The sequence below is a fragment of the Chlamydotis macqueenii genome, chromosome 1 (genome assembly GCF_036417535.1).
Source record: "Chlamydotis macqueenii isolate bChlMac1 chromosome 1, bChlMac1.mat, whole genome shotgun sequence".
NCBI lineage: Eukaryota > Metazoa > Chordata > Aves > Otidiformes > Otididae > Chlamydotis > Chlamydotis macqueenii.
The window spans coordinates 26973369-26996439 of record NC_141556.1 but is presented as its reverse complement, the minus strand read 5'-3'; the positions used below and the strand labels follow the sequence as shown (position 1 = coordinate 26996439).

Sequence of the window (23071 nt, the reverse complement as noted above, 5' to 3'; positions counted from 1 at the left end):
GCAAACCAATATTCTAAGTTTAGAGAAGAAAACTTCAAAATTGAGGATCTAGAGAACTTAGCATAGAAAAGGTTGTGGAATTTTTCATGTTAAAAAAATGGCATAATCAACAATGATTGATGAGATGTCTTGGTTAGTCCCAAGTTTGCTACAAATGCTGGCTCCGGTGGTAATAGCAACAGGGAGATACTGTTATGAAAAGCACTCCATTAGCCATTGACATTTTAAGCAGTTTGGACCTGATCCACGAAAGGTTTTAAATGACTAACATACCTCACTTTCTACTGTCAATTATGAAAAAGTCTAATCCCGTGCTCAGTTTCTGCCTCATTCACCTGCACCAGAGATCCTCAGGCTAGAAGGAGCCTGTAGCAGAGGGGTGCGCATTGCCCAGAAAACTTGGTTTCCAGTCTGTCTTTAAATTAGTGTTTCACCATTTTCTAACGAAGTTGAAGATTTTTCAAGACTTGGGTGATCTGTATGCCAAGGCCTTCCCAAAGAACTTCTTGCAGAGGTGGGATGGAGCTTGTGGGATGGTAGCTTCACCCTGAGCTCGACAGAGGAGGGATCCAAACCCACATCTGCATCCCAACACTTGAGCATCCCGGCCACTGAGCCTGGCGGGGCTGGGGCAGCTGCCACTGGCCGGTGCAGTGCGGGGGTCTAGGGGTGCGGGATTTGGAAGGTTTTGGGATTTGGGGGTTTTTGGGGGTTTTGGGGCCCCGGTCCCGCTAGGTGGCAGGATGCCGAAGGGCTCGGCGCCGCTGTCCCGGGTTTAAGCCCTGCCTCTGCGCTTTGTCTGAGGGCGTGATAAAGCGCCGACGGTTTCCTGGAGTCCTGCCTGCCCCCTGTTTCTGACTGGTTTTGTCATTAATAAAGCAGAATCGGGAAGGATCCGAGGGAGGTCTGAGACACAAAGGAGCCCAGTGCGGTGGCAGGGTGAAGAGGGTACCTCTCAGCTGTCCGCAGCCTGCGAGGGAGAATTGCCGGGGCAAAGAGAAATTCTTTATGAAAACACAGTGGGGTGTAGTGAGAGGCGATGAAACAATAATAATAATAATAAATGTCTGCAAAGTTTGCAAAGAGTAACAGCTGGTTAAATGGTAGCACGATGTGTAAGTCCATAGAGAAGCGCGTTTGCCTCCTTTCGGAGGCAGTGTGGGGGGAACGGCTGTGCGCTTAGGGGAGCGTGACCTTGTCCGTCCGCCTTTCTTTAGGTTATAGAAGTGAAAGAAAATTGGAGTGTGTAAATATCAGATAAAGCATTAAATAAAATTAAGCCTCATACAGAATTAAATCACAAGTTCTTTCTGCTGCTTCTTGTCATCTTTGTCTTCTGCTGTGCGCTCCGAAAGTGGGGATTTTAGTGGCACAGCGCGCGTGTAACTCTTCAGGAACATCTTTTGTGTGAAATCTGTGTGTTTGGGCTGAACCGCTCCCCTTCCCCTCGGGGCGGGTAGCTGTGCCTCCCAGAAAACTTGAAAAACTGAAGCAAGTGTGTTTGAGAGGGGGTGTGATCGCGCTTGCCGTTCGGCCTCACCGGCCGCCCTCCGCCACAAGCCCCCCGCGGGACCGCGCACAGGTGGAGGGGCAACCGAGGCGGGGTAGGGGGGGTACGGGAGCTTTTGGCTGGGGCCCGGGGTACCCCTCCCCTCGCTGCGTTCTCCCCGCCGTCCCGGAGCGGTGCTCGGGGGAAGCGGAGCCGGTGGGAGGAAGTAACGGGCTGGCCGAAAGGAGAGGGCGGCGGGGCGCGCCCGGTGCGGGGGGAGGCGGGAGGAGGAGGAGGAGGCAGCGGGGCCCCAGCCCTCCCTCCCGCTTTTTGAACCTGGGCAAAGCAGAGGCGGGGAGAGGGGCAGGGGCAGGAGGCAGGCGGTGACATCAGAGCCGGCAGGGCGGATAAGGTGGGAGAAAACCGCAGGAGCGGAGCTGGAGAGCCGGTCCCTCCGCACCGCACCGCACCGCACCGCACCGCAGCTCCGGGCACCATGCAGAGGTCTCCCCTGGAGAAGGCGAACATCTTCTCCAAACTTTTCTTCAGGTGGGAGCCCCGGCGCGGCGGGGTGCGGGAGGGGGCGGTTGCGGGGGGGCCTCCGCGGGGGCTCCGCTCCCCCCTGCTCAGCAAAGAAGGGGCCCGGGCGCCGAACAGCTCTGGCAAGCTCTGCGGGGAGAGCCGTGAGATCTCTCTCTCTTTTTTTTTTTTTTGTTGTAGTTGTTGCTCGGGTTTTAGCACCAGGAATGGGCTTTGTCTGTCAGGTGTCATAAAACCCTCGCTGGACACAGACAGATGAATTTATGGCATAATTTGAGCAACCTTTGGTAAATTGCTCAATCAGTTAATCTGTTATTTCACTGTAAACTGTGAGAACACGTCGGGGTGTGGGGGGAGCAGAGGGGACATGCTCTCAGAGCGAGGATTCCTTCTCTTTGGCTTTTCGGGTGTTCTGCATTTGCTCGGTGTGAGAGTGTAATACAGGATCTTACTGGAAACAGTTGCCTGTGAGCCTTGAAAGTGTTTTCTTAGGAGCAAAGTCCCTGGTGCCTTTTCTTTCCCACAACTTCAAATAAAAAGAGAAGAAGGAGCCAATACCAACGCTTGGGCACAGTGTACTTTATAGGACAATATAGAAGCCTGAACATGTTTTATGTGACATTGCTAGAAATGACACTGCCAACTAGAAAGAGCAAATAATCTTTCTGGCTTTGGCCCAGACGCCACTGTTTTCACCAAGGGGCTGGTTCCCCCTTTTGTTACTTGAGGGTCTTTTGTACGGCAGGGAGGGGAGGGAGGAATCTTGTGTGAGATGTGAACACGGTGACTGAAATGGGAGCACGTGATGTAAAACCATCACTTTGGCATGAGGTCTCTGCCTGAGCAACTGAGGGCTTTTAGCTCACTTTTAGCTCCTTTTAGAATAGCTTTCATTTTCAGCAGGTTGGCCTGGACCTTTTTAAAAAGTTTCTTAAGGGAAGTGGGTCTATGTGAATCACTCCATTTGCTTGCCTCCCCCACTTTGGCTCGTTTTAGCCAGGTGTGATGGTGGGGAAGGATCCCAAATGTAACCTGCTCTTAAAGTTTTATAAACATCCAGGTAAAGGTGAGGATCCTAGAGGTGTCCTCCAATGGTGCTGCAGCGGGAAGGAAGCCGTACCTGCTCTCAGATGCTGTTAGAGCCAGGGAGTGTGGATGATTGGGAGTGTAAGCCTTTGCAAATTCTCCACAGAAGAAGCTTCAGTCAGTGCTCCTGTCAAGACACAAATCTATACAAATACAAATCTATAGGAAATAAGGCTGAATATTAATGTCACTGCTCAAGGAGCCACTTGTTCCATTTCATTTTCATTTACTTGTAAACCTTCTATCAGAGTAGTGCCCTCCTAGAACCTGTGATGCTGAAAGTGTCAAGAAAAAACTCTCAAAAGATAAGGCAAATGTACTTCTGATTCCTACCTTAAAGTTCCTGTGGCTGAAACCAGATGCAGTTCATCTCATTAAGTGCGTAATTAACCATCCTTGGGCCTGACTTGGTATTTTAAAATCACAGTCTTTAAGTTAGTTAAGCGATATTTGAATCATGCTTATCACGCGTGATACATTATTATATTGTACCAGCTATCTGACTGTAACTGAAATGATAATAATTAAGTATATAAAGTTAAAGAGATGTTTATGACACCTATTGACTATTCAATGTTCATACATATTGACTACTGAGCAGAGAAATTTCTTTACAGAACTTTATAGTGACATTGTTTCATAGAAAAATCAGGCTATTAAAGTAAACCTTCAGTTCACTGGGTAAGAACAGCCAAAATTGTATATATACATCTACAGAGGATCTTATATGGTTCCAATACCTTTGGAATTATGTTTCTGTGAATGACAAAGTCTCTGCTTACTTGCGTTCTACCACATACACCATGAATGTCTTTGTTTCTTCACCAATATTATATGGAGTAGTTGAAAAGGTCACAAAAGTAAAAGCCACAAGATAAGACAATGCTTCACCTCCAAATTGACAGCAAGGATGTCTTTCTCCTAAACATAAATAAATAAATAAGCATTTAAAAATATATATGTTATTTATAGTGATGAAAAATGTTAGTTTGTTTTAAAACGTATCCTTTCAGTCTTCAAGGACTCAATCAGGTTCTGTCTCATTGAAAGTAGATCAGGACCAATGCTGAAGATTATTAAAAGGTAAGTTATTGCAGTCTAAAGATTCCTTGAGGTATAAGAATTTCATACCACTTTGAAGCAGCTTATTTGTGATGAGCTTTACAAAGTCAGAAGCATTTGCTACATATTGGTAACAAGAGACCTGTCCACTCAACTGGAAAAATGCACAATGTAGTGATTAATGAGTGAGATTGGAACAAAGTTTTCTAGGATGTCAGAATATTCTGTTAGTGTTTTAACTGAATCTACACACACCGTTGGTTTCTGATACTCATTGTATTTAGTAAAGCACTCCAGGACATGCCTGCATTTTAGTACATGCTTTACATCCATGACAAGGTGTGAGACAGAACTCAGGAGCATTATATCTGAAATAAGTAGTCAGTTCTTTCTTTTATAAAAAAAATGCAAACCAAAAAGGCATGTATCGGAAAAGATTGCTTTTTCTAATGATGATTAAATAGTTGCTTTCAAGTACAGCACTGCAGAATGCTTCAGTGAAGTAACTTTTATAGGAGGCTTCTGTGCAATTATGTGTGAAGTACTGGTCTGAATGTAATGCAATAAGTTGAAGGTCACATTAGCAGAAGCATTGCTAAAGTATTAGTTGTTATTATTCAGGGAAGTATTGCTAATTAAATGTAATATTATTATTTAATATTGTACAAGCTGTTATCAGCATCTTGATACCAATGTCTATAAAACTATTGGCAAGGTTTTATTGCTTCATATTGTGACCTGTTTGTGCTGGAGGGATAGATTTCAATGTGTTAAAGTCAGAATGGAGCTCCTTGCTCATAAGTGAATAATTTAGACATGTTCCAGTATCATTTGTAAATTTTTTCTTAATTCTTTGTGCCAAAAAGTGAGAAAGTGCCACGTGTATACCAGAAGTAGTAGGGAAAATGTTACCTTTTTTGTTGGTTTTCCAAGATCAACGACCCTGGTGGGGCAAAAAAAGATAATTGCTTGGGGTGGTCAGGATCAAAGTATTTGGACATTAGAAATCAACTTTCATCCTAAAATTTGAACAATTTTTGTTTAGAAACTGAGTTTTGATTATTAAGAAATGAGGTATGAAGAGGAGTGGTTTGAGATCATCCATTAGGATGACACTTACAAAACTGGATGGGGGGTTTCGGGGTTTCTTTTGTGTTTTATTTTCTTTATTTATTTTCCTTATTACACTTTCAAAGTTGATCCCTTTTGTTCCCAAGCACATGCAAGACACCTATGTATGCACTGGCAACGTTTGATCTTTTTTAAAGAAAATGGAGTTTTATGCAGAAGTGATCATATGCTTAACTTCATATTCATCATAAAGCTTCACTTTTGTCTTTATAGCAGTTACTTATGTTCTTGGAGTTTTGCAGGGTCAAGGCCATACCTTTTGTGGCAAACAACATCAGAGTACTTTGCAGTCATTTAGTTTTTATTGTAGAGTAACTGAGATCAGGAAGTATTGTTACGGTTTCATTAAGGCAAGTTAACAAATTAATTAATTTTTAGCTGCGTACTGGAAAACAAAGTTCCTGTTGGAGTTCCAGAAATGGCTGCAACTTTGACATAATTCAGATTTTTTTTTTTTAACATACTAATGTAGATATTTAGATACAAGTTTGGAAAAAGCAATCCTTAACTCCTGTCCAACTCTCTAAGCATAAACTTTTGCTTTGGTATGTACCAAATGTGACAACTCTCTTGGCAGGACCGAGTGGTTCAGTGCCCGATTTGTTATTAAATCCAAATGAGAAAGAAAAGCTAAGCCAGCTTTTGTGCCATGTCTTCTTGTGGACTCCATCCATCAGACTGTCTCTGGTTGCTTCTTGCCAAACTAGAGAAAAAGTAACCTCCCGCCTTTTTATACGGTTGTTCAGTGGTTCCAAGAACAATTTGGCATGTAGTGGATAAGCGCTGGATTCCTTCTTCTGCTATGTGTGTGCTGGGAGGGGTAGGAAAAGGAGTTCATTTCTACACCTCACCTCTTCTAGGAAGTAGGACCAGTGTTGCCAGCGTATAGTAGTGAAGGTGTTTCAGTTCTCTCTCTTTGGCTCAGCTAATCTTTGTGAAGCATAAGAGCAAGAGTGACTCTGTAGTCTACTGGGTAAAAAAACTTGTTTGCAAGTCCTGATTTCTGTTCTGAGTGCACTTTTAATGAAGCCTTTAGGGTGGATATCAGAATCCAGGGCTTAAGTTTTGAAAGTACCTAGCCCATGAGCTACAGTCATGGTTATTCTTTCACTCTATCTAGCTTATTTCAGTCATAATGGCAAGTTTGAGAGTGCGTTGACCAAGATACTTTCTGGTTTGAAATGGCATTCTCAAGAGAATTAGCCTGAATCCTTTCAGAGAAAGGAACTAAAGCCAGACCTGCCCTAGGCAGTCCCTGCTCTAACCTTGAACTGTGTATTTTAGGATTTAATACCAAAAGAGTACTTAGAATTTTGATTCCTGAATAGAGAGGGATTTATGTGCCTATTTTCCTGGAGAAGTTTGGGATTTAATGTGTAAATTTGTACTCAAAACTTCCCTGAAACTGTCTTGAGTTCCTAAAAATCCCAGGTATTGTACAGGAAGCTTAAAAACCTCATTCACATCTATAAATTTCACTCTGGAGGGCAGATGTCTGGAAATTGTAATATCAAACATATATTTGGAGCATCCCACGTCAATACCTAGGCGTAGCGTCTTGCTCATGTTTCCTCTCTGAGTAGGGAGCCTCTGTGTATGTTGGCAGCTGTGAGCAGGTGGATTGCGTTGCATGGTGTGAGGGCTAAGTTGCTGAGACAGCTGTCTTAGATACTTAAACAACGCAAATTTCTTATCATATATCCTTAAGGCCCTTTATGGCTCTAGTCCTGAGGACCTGCCTTTCACTGATTCCAGGTAATCATAAGTCCTGGCTGTCAGCGATAATCAAGCACAGATGCAGCCGCAGCACAGATTCTCTCCCCGTGAGGCTGCCTGGTCATTTGTCTGTTACCACAAGTGGTCCTTGGAGACCTGCTGGTCTGCCAGCCCTTCAGACCTGTTTGAAACAGCAAGCTTTTGGTACTTTTCCATACTATAGCCTCCAGATGTTTCAAAGATGTGTGTGCAAGTTTTGGACTCCTTTTGAAAATTTGACTTCTATTAATATTTCCGAGGTAAAATATGAAACTTGAAGTGAACTTGAGTCTCCTACTCTGAAATAATTTCAGCTGCAGGAATACCTTCTCTAATAATAAGGCTAAATTGTGTCCTTGGCTCAGCCTGATACTGCATCTTTGGTCTAATGAGCAGAAGTGCGAACCCTGCAGAGCGTAGTGTCCTTCTCTGGCTGCGTTATACCTCTAAAGCACGGTTGCCTGTACGAAGTTCCATCTGAGTTTCTGAAATATAGGTAAAGCTTCTTTTCCTCCTGCAGAAGGAAGACTTACCATCTTGATATTCAAAATGAAATGATCAAGCATTTGATTGTCTGTACCTTTTTGTTCTCCTCCATGCTTGTTTGATTTTGGTGGGATGGAAAATAATCCATCCAAATCCTTGAATTGTTTTTTAATACTGTAGTCAATAACATGGAAAGTAGTTTTATTATCTGTATTACAGAGGCTTCTAAATGCCCTAAAAGAAATTTGAAGTCTACTATTCTGGGCACTGGAAAACTTTTCGTAAGGAAGTTTGTTTTGAAGATCTTAAAGTCTAAGTAGATAGCACAAAGGATGGGCTAAAATGAAGTTTCATTTTTAGTTCTATAGAGAAGAAAGTGGGGTGTGCAAGGTTTGTGATTTGTCCTGGGATCATGTGGTGAAGTTGGTGCAGACTGCCTGAGATCTCCTGTCCAAGACTTTAATCGCACGAGGGTGTTTCTGGTGTGACAAAGTTACTTCAGAATATTTCTACAGTGAACAATATAATCTCTTTCATACCAAAGACACTAGGTCTCTGAATATATATCTTTTTGAAATATGCTAATTTCCAAGCTGATGAGAATAGTAGGAACTTATTGCAGGAGAGTTCAACAGGTTACTGTTATCTTGGTTTTGTTTTTTTTTTCCTTCACCCCCACTCCCCTGCTTTGCAGCATATGTATGTAGGTATAGTGGTTGTGGGACAGGATGACGCCAACCTGACATCTGGGTAATAACATGTCACATTATGTCCTCTACAATAAGTAAGTCAAAGGTCAAATTAAACTGTAACATATAATAAGACTTCAGTGATACACGTTGCAAAATTTTGCAATGTCAACTTGTAGATGCAATTCAACTGCCGTCCATGAGAGAGGGGGTACGCCTGGGTGACATGAGCAAGAACTCACAGGCTGTGTTTGCATATCGCTCCCTCTCCTATGAGCAGAGGGGTCTGCATGAGCATTCTCACAGCCAGCGAGCAGCTAAACCAAGGCTGCATTGTCATGAAGCTCCCAAAATTAGGAGAGAATAAGTAGGCTTTGAAGACATACTTTGAAACGGTATTGTTTTTCCCTAGAAACCAGAACCCTCCTGTCTGTCAGATGTGGGTAAGCATCCTTCCTTCAGGAGAGGGTAGATGGGGAGAGGATCGATCCTGAAAGGCAGTGCTGGGGGTGGCCTGCTGCAATACTAATGCCTTGACTCCGTGGGCAAGGTTGTGCCTTAGGAGCAAATCCTAAGTGACAGCTGGGAGAGGTACTTGGTTTCAGGTATATTCCCATGTTTTAATATTGGTATTTATCTTTTTATAAACCTCTTTTTCAGCTTCTAAAATAAAGGATGCGAACATTTATTGTATTGGAGACAATCTGATATTTCACTTTAATTTGTTTCAACTTAACTCAGTTCAAGGTTAATCTTTAAAATCTGGGATGCTTTTATTTCTCTGGAGGTAACAAATACAAAGAAAACAAAACAAAAAAATACCAATGTTGCTTTGCTGAAAGCCCAAGATCGTTTTGGAAATCAGAAGATATGAGACATTTTCTCATTAACTTGCAAGGGTCAGGCTGAGGAGTAGCAGCATCAAATACCAGAATTCAGAGAAGATGACAAAGAGCAAGTAGTAAGAGAAGCAGCCCCTAATTCAGGATTACTTCCATATTATTGTAGTGGCAATTAGCATTTTGATACTTGGTATTTAATTAATTAAAAAAAAAAATCTTCCCACCCTCTGCTTGCTCTGTTTGAACTGCCACAAATGCGTTCACCAGTTTGTGAAGGTGTTTATACCTGATCACATATCAGTCACTGGAAAGGGCCGTTGCACCTGATGTGCAACTGTATGCTAATTTGTTATGAAATGTATTTATAAATTCATGGCTAAGACAGTGGAGTGCTAAACTGGATGAAATTTGTTGCTGTCGCGTTAGTGACGCATCTGGGAGATTTAAAAATTCAGTGCGATCATGAATAGCACAGCTCTGCAATAGTTTTGCTGATGCAAACTTTCTGCAACATTCCTTGGTCTTTCAAAGGACTAGGAGAAAGAAATCTCTTATTCTTGCTATGCGATATATAACTGAGGAAAAGACTGAAGATGAAGAAACATCCTTTCCTAGCCAGGCTCACTGTAGGTACATGCTGAAGCAGCCTTCCAAACCCTGTTCACAGCACATCATCACCACTATGTTGTTTTGATAGCTTTGTTAAAGAAATATTTGAGACAAATATTACACTTTACTATCTAAACAATTGGCAGATTTGAATACATTGAATGTATTCTGTCCTTGCATCTTACACAACTTAAGTATCTTTGTATCCCTAATGTGCTTTGTTTTCTCTCAAAAATAGCTCTCAGTATTTCTGCAAACTGAAATACTTTGACTGTCTTACTAACTGTAAGGAAAAAGTATTGAATTTCTGTTAAAAATCTGAATCTCAAAAAGCATTTAGAGATTAGATAATAATCTGAATAAATGTCACTTTGGAAAAGCTGTACATAAAAAGGCAAGCCTTCCCCAGGAATTTCTGTGGAGTAATCTTAATTAAGATTCTCTATTGCAGTCCTGGGGTTTCAGCAGAACATTGATTATTCTGAAAATGATGCCGCTCACAGTCAGTGGCACAGTCAGTGATATTGCAGCTAAATATTTTCCATGTCAAATAACACCTCATGGGGAAGAATTGTTTATTAGCCAAGAAATTTAAATCTTAATTTTTGTGATCTAGGGGAAACAAAAAAAAAGGCAGAAATTAGTAGGGTCTGCATCTACCTTCCATTTTTGAAGCCCTGCAATAATTATGTGTAAATATGAAGCTCAGTGTTGCATTTGTTTGAAGGAGAAAATGCTAAAGGTTTAATGTAGTTTTGGAATATATAACATGCTATTTCATCAGATTATAATTTGAAGCAATATAATTGTAACCTCACTCTGTTCAGGGTAACCAAGGTGCAGGAATTAGGCTTTGGCGTCTGGCAGTTGTGCTCTGTGGGCACGCTGACTTGTCCCATCTGTTAACAAGGATCATGCAGAGCTGAGGTCACCCTTTCCAGCTGCACTGCAGGATGCTCAGAGAAGAGGGCTCGTGGTACAGACACTCTTCTGGAGAAACCATTTTAAGTGTAGTAGAGCTGCCACCTCCAGAATAAAGTAAGCAACAATTTATGGTTTGTTCTGCCACTGGAGTGATGGATATATTTTGGGAGAGCATGGGAGTGCAGATCCTCTGACAAAGTCCAGTCAGGTTGAACCCTTTGGGAATGTCTGAGATTTACGTGGTACCTCACTCTTTTCCTGCAGTCAGTAGGAATTTGTGTCTCAGTAAAACTTAGGCTCCAAAGCATCATCATCATGGCTTGAATGTATTCCCCCACCCTCCCTCCTGTTAACTGTTAAGATAAAACCAGAGGTACTTTTCTTGCTCTGTCTCTGTCAAGATTTAGGTCCAGTTCCTTAGGAGCTGCAGGCACTCTGCCCAACCATCTTGCATGCAGGTATCAATGCTTTGTAAGGGAAGGAAGTGAAGCCATGGTCGCGTTTGCACTGCTTAGTAGATACTCCCAACGCCCTGTGCTTTTTGACTGAGAACGTCTGGTGGAGCCGGTGAATCCCTGTGCCTGGGAGGAAGATCCGGGCAGTTAGCTTAGCGACAAGATGGCTCTTTCCGTCTTCAGTGACATGTAAAGCAGCCTTAAGGGAGAGTCAAATCCTATTGACAAGTTAACGGTCTGTGTTAATACTCTCTGGAAAGCCAAAGACATCTGTCCTATCGGTACAATTTGCTTGAGTGGGATGAGGCTGAAAGTGCTGGAGAAAGAAATAGCTGTGGTAAGAAATCTATTATATATCGCTAAAATGAATGATAAAGAAATAGTCATTAGAAATCTACCAAAAGAGAAGTTAAAACAGTATGTTATGTATATGATATTTACATACCAACCTCATAGGTATTTTTTGCTACAGGCAATCAATAATAGAGGTGGAACTTGTTTTCCTTCTTTTCTTCTTTCCTACTGCACACCCTTGAAACTTGTCCCCTGCTGGGTTTCATGTGTGTGTACCCATAATAACATTCCTAGTTAGTGGCAAAGCTCTGACAGCACTACAGGTTTCTCTGTGAAAGAGTTCATTAAATGCCAGCCAGTAATCCGGTGGCATTTGCTAACGTAATGCTGTAAAGCCAATCTGTTTCCCTTCCTTCTTGCTCTCTTCTTTTCGAGAGAAATTTCTTGTTCTCAGCAAACAAGAGAAGAAAAAACTCAGAATTAACACTGGCAAATAATTTGTATTAAGCAAAAAAATGGAAAAGCCATATTTACTGACAAACTCTGACTGAGCTGCGTTACCTGGTGATAAAGAAACGTTGATAACTACAGATTATATTGCCAGTTAAAATAAATTTGTAGCCATTTTGCATTTCAAAACTTTGCAAAGAATGCAGAACATAATGGTAAACTGGATGGTATAGGAATCTGGCAAAAGAATGGCTTTAGGAGATATTTATGTATTATAAATCTAGTATATTCCTTTTCATAAAATATATACTGTCTCCCACAGCTCTTGACAGCACAACTCAAGCAGCTGCTGAAAATCTGCCTTGAGACAAACAACACGTGACACGCCAGTTCCTCCCACGATTACCACTCCAACCCGAAGCCACTTGGCACCGCTTGCAAATTGGCCAGATCTAGCTAGGGTGGGACTTCCGAGCAGGGCCAGGGCAGCTGGAAGATGAACATCTCCGTGCAACCCCTGCCAGCGCCTGCAGTAGGAACCTGGCTGCAGACTAGTTTGTCCCTGGAGGAAGACGTCAGCACCTTAGCTGGCTGGAAGGGTTCATCCACCGTAGTTGCATCTACCCTGATGAGCAGAGATAGGAGGGCAAGAACTGCACTGAGTCTGTATCAAGCTTGTTCACTTGGGAGAGGAGGGTGGTTTAGGGACCACATGATTTAGGTGGCACTGATAAGTGCACCCAGTTAAGCACCGAGTAGAGACATTCCTAGGAGTACAGGAGATCTGCTAAGCATGCAGCCTTCCTTGAAAGATAAAACAGCCGCTCTGCTCGCTTTTGTTACTTCAGGCAGTGGCAAAATGCCAGGGTAGGTGCTAATCAAAAGTATAAATAAAATCAAATGTGTGGAGGGAAACAGTGCAATGAAAAGAATGTTTTCCCAAAACATATAAGACCTGAAACCTGAAAGAGTTTCTCTTTTGGCAAGACAAGTTGGGAATAGCTTATTGCAGTCTCAAAGAATTGCTCAGCAAGGCTATTACTTAGCTACAGTATTGGGAATTAAAGAGGTTGCTTAGAAAGCACTGTCACTTACTTGCATTAGCTGCAGTAGTGGTTTAGTGTCCAATAACTTGTATTCATTTTATCTTTGCCTAAATATCTGCGTATATGGAACTTTTGGTGAAACCAGTCCACGGGAATTTCTGTTCCTGAAGGACAGGGATTAGCCCTTTCTCCACAGTATGTGCACAAAACCAGTGGCAACTGGTCCTTTCTGCCACGAGGAGCTGACAAAATACAAATGAATACCTCATTTATGATTGCACTGGCCATTAAAGACTTTCACATAACAGTATTATTTTAAATTCAAAAATTTTCTTCTAATTATCTTATTACATCCCTGAAAACATTGGGCCCCTATTTCCAGTAGCAGTAAAGTTTATGGATGTTTTACGAATGATTGTCCAAAGTGGACTCTCCCAGCTGCCTTGCTGTAACATACGACGAATCGTGTGTTATTTCTCAGCTACAGTGGTGTCAAAAACTGAGATAAAGCCAGTGTGATTCATCTGAAACCGTGCTATGATTGCAGAAATTAAGGATAATATTTGAATTTCTTGGAACACAAGTATCTTTGTGCTGTACTGCATTATGGGGATTATAGACTGGTGTCTCATACAATTCATAATTTTGTAAATGTTAGAGTGTGCATGTGTGTGCACACAGTTGCACGCAAATAGGCTTTGACTGTTGTCTTTTTGCATGTGTGTAGTGTCTTATGATGTTCTTCTACCTTTGTATCAACCTCTTTGCACCATCAGAGGTTGCAATTGAGAATGAGGATTACTTTGTGTGTATGATACATGTTCTTACAGGCAGACCAGTAAGCATCTCCAGTAAGCTGTTTCTATTTTCTAAGTGACCATGGGAAACTTTATTGCATTTCTTTTGTAATTTGTTAACTGTTGTCTATAAAGAGGATTTAAAACAAAAAATTCTGAAATGATTGAAGTTTTGCAGATCATAACTTTTATCATAATCATAAATCATGCAGGTTTTTTTTTTTTTTTTTTTGCAAACTGTTTTTACATATGGAATCATGACAGCAACCAACCACAAGCTACTTCTTTTGCAAACGTTTTTGTTTTTTAAGGAAAGATTTTTTAACAATGACAATAAACCAGAAACTCAAATAGTTTCAAAATACATTATTAGTTCTTATGGTTGCTTGTTTATGTTTTGTTTTAGTCTTGTGCTTTCAAAAAGATTTCCAAACAGAATTTGCTGTAAAATTTTGTACAAGTTGGCACTTGGGGCCACAGGTAGGCCTTTCAGGAGCCAAATTGTTCAATAAAATTAGTACAGATTATAAAGATTTTCTCTGCAGAGTAGGCTTTCTATATTTTTTCCCTACTTTGGTTTAATTCAATGTGCCCTTTAAATTTGAAAAAAGAAATGCAAAGTGTTTACATGTGATGGGCACAATGAAGATTTTATGAGGAGTCCTGTGAAAGATCTTGTGTGTTGTTAAGGGCATACTACAATGTAAGCTGTCAAAGGAACACTCAAGCTATGTAAAGATTTTCTGTCCTATAGGAATTAAACTTATACATCCAATTTACTGGAGAACTGATTTATTACTCATTTATTTGGACTGAATAGGAAGTTTGTGCCATGATCCCACCCGAAAACTGATAAAATGCAACAATTTTGCAATTATTCTTTTAATGTTATGTTTGTCAATATAGTTTTGTAAATATAATGGGTGCTGTGGACAAAATATTCCGGGTGAAACAGTGCAATTCCAGAATTAACCTCAGAAATTGGTCATTTTTAATTTTTTTTTTTTTTCTGCTTAGATGGACAAAACCAATTTTGAAAAAGGGTTACAGACGACGGTTGGAGCTGTCAGATATTTATCAAATCCCTTCTGCAGACTCTGCTGATAATCTTTCTGAAAAACTAGAAAGGTATGGAAGATTCACAAAATAACTTTGTTTCAGGAATCACACTGAGATTTTCATTAAAAAGCTACTGGATAAGATGTTTAAATAGCATTGGGTGCAAGCTAGTTGCACTCATTGACTGGCTCAAGTGTGTCCTCATTCAGCACACAGTTGTCCTTTGGAGCTGACTGGGGTCCCTGGTGCAGATGTATCACCTAGATGCTCTAAATTACTGTATACAGGTACCTGTGATATCTGTCCATTGACTAGTGAGGCTAGACTCACAGTTTCAATGTTAGTTCCTTATTCTGCTGTTTTTTCTTCCCAAAATAAACTTGTTAAATCTTGTTTTATTATTTCTTCAACTAAATAACATTCTTAATTTCCTTTGATACCACTGCTGAGAGAGAAATTGCTTCTGCAGAAATCATGCTCTGACTTTCCTCATTTAGACTTCCTCTCTTCTCTGCTGTATTTCAGCGGATCCTAATTCAGAAACTGTGCTATGCTTGGGACTAACTCCTACAGACAAAAGTGCCTAAATCCAGTCACCGTCCCCCAGCCTCTGATGTAGCTTTCCCTGGCATGCCGGGGCAGCTCATGTCTACACTGTTGTGCCGATCCAATTAAACTTAATTGCAGTGTGACATATGTATTCAAAACTGGTGGAAAGTGTTGAGAACATCAGTGTGCTTAATGCATTTTGATAGTTTATAAATGGAATACTGTGATTATTTAATATTTTGTTGAGAAATGGAGAAAAGAGTTAGGTGAGGAAATTCTTACGAGTGCTTTACTCGGTGAGCTGAATTTTGACTAAACGTATGCTTTCTGTTTACAGCTTTGCTTCTGATCAGCAATTTATTGTCAAATAGAAAATTATTGACCCAGAAACACAGGTTAAAAATAATGCCGTGCAGTAGAAAAGTCACATTTTTGATGCTTTGTTGGTGTTTTCTTTTTTTTTGCAGACAAAAAAGAGCTGGAAGAGCTCCAAAACGTTTATTTGCCTATTATTTGTGCTTTGGTCTTAAGTGCAGCAGTTTTCTTTAAAACATACAGTGTGACCTTTTCATGAATTAATTCCCTGCGGGGTGATGTATTGCTGAGTATTTAACACTGCCAAATATGTGGCTGAACTGGGTTTGAACTTTTATTGATCTATCAAGTCAATGAAGGCCAGGTCTTCGGGGTCTGTGCAAAGATTTCTTTCTTCAGTCACCTTAGCTAAATCTCCTTGGATATACTTGAGTGAACTGAAGTATGTCAGAGCCACAGACCCATGTATTTGCTCACGCGACTTAATGATCTTGTTTTTCGGTTCCTTTTCAGAGAGTGGGACAGAGAGCTGGCAACTTCAAAGAAAAAACCCAAACTTATTAATGCTCTTCGACGATGCTTTTTCTGGAAATTTATGTTCTATGGAATAGTGTTATATTTAGCGGTAAGATTTGTTCTTCTTTTCAGTAAACTTTTAGTGTTCCATATATAGATTCAAGTCTTAGAGATGCTAAATTAATACAGAATCTTGTGAATAGCTGCAGATTTAGCTCTGTGTATTACTTATAAAGATGATAAATATGGAGACATACTCAGGGACCTTGATAAAAAAAAAGTATATTCTCATAAGGTGTTAATATTTTTAAAACATAGATATTAATGATTTTGAAATGTACGTAGTACTAGGTGATGGTGTATGCTTTGCCAAGTACAGGTAGAGCACCTGAATTTTTGTATCACTGCTGAACTAAAGTAATTATTTTCTCATGTTATGGTTTTTAAGAAGTTTCTAAAGAATTTTCTACCCTTACATTAAAACAAATGACAGTGCAATTTCAGGTGATTTTGTCAATTTTGTCAAAGTGACTATCAGTCAGTTTAATAGTTAAATGCTTTATTCAGGTTTATGTATGAAATAAACAAGTTGTCTTTGTTAGTGGTAACAATTCTGCATAATTAACTGTGTGAAATATGCTTGGATCTTGGTGCTGTTAGTGCTCCAAAATGTATGATCAGGACCTTGATGTGAAAGCCTGAACTAGTTATGTTTGTCACCTTTCCGACATGTTAGTTAGGATTACCCCGACTTACCAAATGCCACCTGTTTGACAGTCCTGTCACTGGGGAAAACATGTTCTTATGAACAACTCTGAAATTTCTCAGCACCAAGGTTTGGTTTTAAAAATAAAACCTAGAGTGAAAAAGTTCTTTACATTTTATCTTTTTGCTTCTTTCTTGCGCATAGATACACTCACATGTGTGTGTATACAAATTCTGATTAAAAACAGAGGAATCAAGAAATTAGCACCCAAGATGACTTTAGCTCTCTCCAACTTGCTGGGCTCTTGCAACTAGTGAAGAGCCCCAGGTCTCCTGTCACTCCCCCTCGCCTCAGTCTGAAGTCACCATTGCTGCAGGTCTGGTTTGAAGAGACGTGCTGCGGTTGCCTTCTGCTACACTGGGGCTGCACAAGGGGAAAAAGGAGAGGAGGTGATGGATACAGTGCTGGCTATGCTCGCTCTAGAGGGCTTTTCTGCATCAAATCCTGGGCTGTCTGACTGTTGTGCAGTGCTGGTGGGAGACAAGGTGGCTAGAGTGGAAGTTGATGCATCAATTAATTGTACAAGTAGGGCAGTTAATCATGGCAGTTAACAGGGCCTCTTGGTATCTACGAGGCTGTGGAATAACCCGTCTGTCTGTACCCTTCGCCTTGTTTGGCGACTTCTCTGGGACAAGACCCTGTCTTTGTGGATTCCTACACAATTCTGTCTTTTATTTGCTTCTGCCATCTCATTACTGCCTTTAATTTTTTAACCTTTTTCCTCACCAAGCCAGCAACTCCTTATCCATGTCAGGTTTGTATTTTTTTTTTTTTTAAAAACAGAAATTCTACAAATTTAGCCTGACATACACTATAATAGGTGCTCTTGCAGAGTGTGCCAGCTGAAACTATTGCAGTAATAGATTCCTGCTAGTAGTTAAGCAGTGTCTGAGGGCTTTTGTGGGCAGTTTTGAGGATAACTTCCCTTCCCAAAATCCCTGCAAGTGAAGTGTGCATGGGCATGCATGTGTGGGACTGTGCAGAGTTGATTTCTCTGTGTGGACTTTTTTTAATGGAGTACAATTTTAGACCAGGAGAGGCCAGAATAGGACTGCAGGATTTTTGAGTCATATTCTTTGTTTTTTTTTTTTTCTTTTTTTTAAAAATTGTTTAAGAAATCACAGATGTGCAATTCAGCACATAGGAAACAAAATTGCACCTTTCACGATGAACAGGGAAAGATTCATCTTAGTTTAAATTCTTGTTTCTGTTATCATTAGTCTTCATTTTATTGAAATCTGTAAGAGGAAAACCTCACTGCTAAAGCTGCTGGTGTTCTTTTCAAGCCCTGCTCACGGAAATTAATGGGAGCTTTGCCATTAATTTGAATGGGGACAGGATGTTGTGCCATATTGGCATAGGTGCAACAAAGTTGTGCGTTCTTTTGAACTTCACTTTCCTTTCAGCTCTTCACTAGTGCCTGAGCCATTTTCACGGTACCTCTCTTGGAGTGTGTTTTAAACTCTGCTGACATCCCCGCTGTTCGTGTAGTTGTTGTTGCAACTGGCATCACAGCTTTGCTCTCATTAGGTCTAGTAGTTTCTCCCTTTCCCCTCACACGCCGTAGGTAATGATGTTGTTGCAGGGTGGACACTTGTGCTGTGACTCCCTAGAGTGCTACGACTCTGCCTTGTAAATAGTGTTGTGTTGGGCACGTTGAGTTACTGCGCTTCGTGTGTCTGCTCCCCTGCTATTCAAAACAGCTTCCATGCTTCACCTGATCAGCAGACATGTCTTGCAATTTGAAGAAAAGGTGGTATGGTTGTGAAACAAAAATCTTGCTTTTTAGCACGATACTGGCTAACAAATTGGGTACTTCGCTGTGAGGATCAGTTTGATTCTACTTATATTTTTCTCTTATATTCATTCCCATTAAATGTATATTTCTACTCAGGCACAGCAGCTGCTAACATTAACTTAGAAATGGTTTTAGTATCATATCCCAAAGGACCCTAATGAGGATATCCTGAAGTTCTCGCATATAGGTCACGGGTGTAAGTGAGGAGACAAGGAGGGATATGAAAGTCCCAAAGCACTTCTTGGGCATATGCCAAAACAGAGATGTGCATTATTGTCCTCAAATGCAGAGTGATTGAGCATATGGGGGATACATGTAAGGTAAAAATTCTCATTGCGTAAGGATAGCCATATCAGGTCAGATTAGCACAATGTCCTTTGTCATACTCTCATTTATCTTCAGATCTTTGCTCTTTTAATTAAAGGTTTTTGGGGGTGTGGGGGAAGGGGGGGGGTGTTTCTGAGTTTCTCAATGGCCTATGATGAATGCAGAAGGAAGAGCAAGGATAGGAGAAGGAAAAACACAACTCTTGAAAACTGAATTTTCTGTTAGGTGCACAATTCCCATTTCTTTTTTTAGGCAGGTCATTCTAATAACTTTATTTATCCATGTTTATGTCAGTGGGTAATTTCAAGCCTCCAAAAGAAAAACGAAAAACAGCTAGTTCTACTTTCATTTGTATGTAGGCTAGATAATACTATCTTCAGTAAGTAAGCCGATAAATCTCCACTGTAAACCAGTGGATTTTTACGCCCCATGAGATAGCAAATAATTTGGCTTATTGCCAACCATTATGCTACCCTTAGTCTGTAAATCACCCTTTTTTTTTCCCAGGGAGCTAGGCATGTATGCAATACCTCTATAGTCACAACAAACACAGCAGCAGAGCATGGCATTTTCACTGGAATAAGAGTAAATAGTAAAAAAAAAATGTTGCTATTTTAAGTCTATATATAAAAGCTTATCTTGGAATCTATGAGGGTATGAAAGCACCACATTGTCCTTGAGAGGCGACTGTTTTGTATTTTGTGAGTTTTGGGGGAGTTTTGATTTGCTGCTTCGGGGTGCATGTGGTCTAAGCACAGCTGCCTTGGGTCATGTGTGTTTTAATAAACACTCCTCCCTTTGCCTGCTAATAACACTGAAGTCTTTGTCAAAGCTGCCTCCAGGTTTACAGCTTTTGTGTTGGAACAGAGTGGTGCTTAATTTGGGAAATATAGCACGTAGCACAGGTATGCTATTTGAAATGTATAATTTTGTCTCTTCTGTGGAAAAAGTGAATGACAACTATCAGCTCCACCAAAAGTGACATTCAAAAGGGATACAGGCCGTAGAAGTGCTTGGGATTGCTCTTACGTAAGAGACCAAAATTAACCAAAGGAGAAGGAAAGTAATTAAAGGGGATTTTCCCAATCTATTTATCACTGGAAAACATTAATTACAGCTGAAGTTTGCTAGTTCACTTTTCTCTGAGTCTCTGTGTGGTGGTCTCTGTGGGCTTCAGCTGGAAGGCCGTACTAATAACATTTTGGCAGAATTTAACACATCTATAAAAAAAAAATCAATAGTTTCTTGCTATTTTTGAAGTATCAGATGCTTTCTGCTGAGACAGAACAGAAAGAAGGATAAGGAGACACGCATAAATGTTCTTAGCACTAAGTATTTTATACTGAATATAACAATAAAGCAAAGGAGCACATACACCCTTCATACCTTTCAGAAGCTCATGCAGAAAATGAAGTAAATAGACCACAGCACACTGATGATTTCTGCAGTTCTTGGGAAGGATTGGGGAAGGAAAGAGGGAGCAAGAGGCAGAGATGAAATCGGATGAGGTTATAGGAGTGAAAGTAGGAGAATGATGGGGGTGTGAAGGGAAATGGAAGGCAAGGGTGAGGTGAAGCTAGTGGGGTTTAATTACAACAGAGAAGGAGGCTGAGGACAAATGTAATAGCAGGCTAAGGTAAAGTCAGGGTTATAGCAGATCGTTTGGATGCCTTGCAGTTTAGCAGTTTGGTATGGCTTCTTTTTCCTGTCCTACTCTGGTTCTCTACCATGTTGCTCATCGGGGAAGTGCTGGGGCTGACAATGCAGGAGGGATTGGTTTCTCTCTCGGACTTCTACGAAGCTTGCCTTGCGTGCAGTTTATGTCGTCTCATCCTGCTTTTGTTACAATCCTGGATACAATGTCTAGAACTGTTGAGTAGGATGATCCAAATGGTTTATACTTTTATTGCGTTCTTATTTCCATTTACTTGATGTTTTAGCTATGTCCTCACTGTGTTGTTCTAGTGGTGTTCATTTCAGGAGCTCTGATTCTTCCTGTGCCCTGTAAGTCCAGTAAAGTGCAGTGAGGACTGTTACCTAGAGGCCAAACCAGAGATCCAGCCTGCTAAACTGGATTCAGTCACATGATGTGGCTAATCCACTACAACTCTGAAAAGTAGATGTGGAAGCTAAGTTGTCACTTTTGTAGAAAGCAATCAAAATTTACAAACTAGATTTACTTTGGTGGAGTTGCGGGAGCATCACAGATTAAGACAGCAGTGAGTTGTCTGATCTCCTGTGCAATTACTGCAACTTTCTGTGGTTTGCACAGCAAACAGACCTGGCTTCCTCATGTAAGATATGAAGCTGTAAATCTCAGCTGGTTGGATTTGAAGTTAAAATGTTAAGCATTTTTTTTTTAAAAATGAACAAACTACTGACCAAAATTATTTTCCTTGTTTCCATCTGCAGGAAGTAACCAAATCTGTACAACCCCTTCTGCTGGGAAGAATAATAGCTTCCTACGATCCAGACAACTCTGATGAAAGATCCATAGCCTACTACCTAGGCATTGGCTTGTGCCTTCTCTTCCTTGTGAGAACACTACTCATACACCCTGCTATCTTTGGTCTTCATCATATAGGAATGCAAATGAGGATAGCTATGTTTAGCTTGATTTATAAGAAGGTAATTGTTTTATTTATTCTCAAAGCCAAACCTCTGTCTGTAGTCTACGTAACTTTTAGTCCGGTTCGTTGAAAGACTGATAGTTTTGTTAGTCAAAGTACACAAAGTACACAAAAGAGTAATGCAACTAACATCAGTTTCTGACAGCTCTCTTTTCCTAAGTCCAAAGAATTAAATACTTGTCTACAGCTGGTTTGACTGAAGTCAGCCTCTGTGTGAGTTCAGACTTACTGGATATGTGGTGAGATGCCTTAATTGTTTTGCCACCGTGCTCCTGTTATGCATGTGTATTGCAAAGGAAGAATAACATATGCTGGTGGCCAAAGAATATTTTCAGAAGAGGATTAGAGGTGAAGATTTAAACAATAAATATAATACAGAACGGACTGAGTTTAAATGAGACTGTGTGAGATCTCTATAGCATGAAGAATCAACAGGTACTGATGCATCACATGTTCACAAATCCAAAGATTTAAAAATATATTTGGTTTTACCAATACCAAAAGCAGCTAATTTAAACAAACATGTCAGTTACTCTAGTATAAAGCTCACTGTGAAAGCATCTCTCAAAAATATTTGTCAAGATAGGCACAGCAGGAGATTTTTGAGGGTGCACAGCATGCGTGATGCACACTAGCACACAGCATGCATGCTTAATTAAAACTTGTATTTGCATATATATCTATATACATAAAATATTCAACAGAAAGCAAGGACTAAGTCGATAAATCAATATTTGTAAAGCAATTTAATGGCTATATTAAATTCAAGTGACATAAATAACAAGTTTAATGAGACTTTCTTTATAGCATAAGCAGATAAGTGAATTGTTATTTATACTACTATACCATTGCCTATTATTTTTATCTGTATTTATTCTGTTTAATGGGGAGGAGTTACATGGCCGTTTTTCTATGTGGTTTTTTTTTTTCTTTTACAGATCTTAAAACTGTCAAGCCGAGTTCTAGATAAAATAAGTACTGGACAATTGGTCAGTCTTCTTTCCAACAATTTGAACAAATTTGATGAGGTACGTCACTGGTTGTTTAATCTACTTGGTGATCCATCAGATACAAATGCAATACTTCAGGTTGTTCAAGGCAAATATTAAGGAAGGAAGGAGCATAAATGATGCACTACACTGAGTGTTCATTGTAGATATAAAATGAATCACTACCTTAAGAAACTATGTTGGCACATGGTCATGGAAATGCTTGTTCTGATACTTTATCTCCTTTATCTCCTATGCTGATTAGCAGAGGAAACCTAAAAACCAGGTATATGATGAAAACATGCTTTTCAACAGTCCAGTGAGAACCTACCAGGAAGCCTCTGGGTTATGCAGTTGGTTTCATAGAGGTGAATGCTGGTTCAGTCCTCCGAAGCTCTTTTCCTGACCATTGTCCCTTTTTACTAAGGTGATGCAGTCTGTTCCTGCCATTGAACAAGTGACGATGT

General features: G+C 40.4%; 1 protein-coding gene across 2 annotated transcripts in view; it reads left to right on the top strand.

The window, feature by feature from the left end:
* The first annotated feature begins 1913 nt into the window (after nucleotides 1-1913).
* Nucleotides 1914-23071, top strand: part of CFTR (CF transmembrane conductance regulator) — an 89072-nt gene continuing 67914 nt past the window's right edge. The window contains exons 1-5 of one of the 2 annotated variants that reach the window (XM_086739999.1): nucleotides 1914-2038; nucleotides 14673-14783; nucleotides 16092-16203; nucleotides 21398-21613; nucleotides 22554-22643. In XM_086739999.1, coding sequence (XP_086596125.1) covers nucleotides 1986-2038; nucleotides 14673-14783; nucleotides 16092-16203; nucleotides 21398-21613; nucleotides 22554-22643 — 582 coding nt within the window. In that variant the 5' untranslated portion in view covers nucleotides 1914-1985. Of the gene's footprint in view, nucleotides 2039-14672; nucleotides 14784-16091; nucleotides 16204-21397; nucleotides 21614-22553; nucleotides 22644-23071 lie in introns of those variants that run through there. The other variant, XM_086740000.1, reaches the window with a different exon arrangement.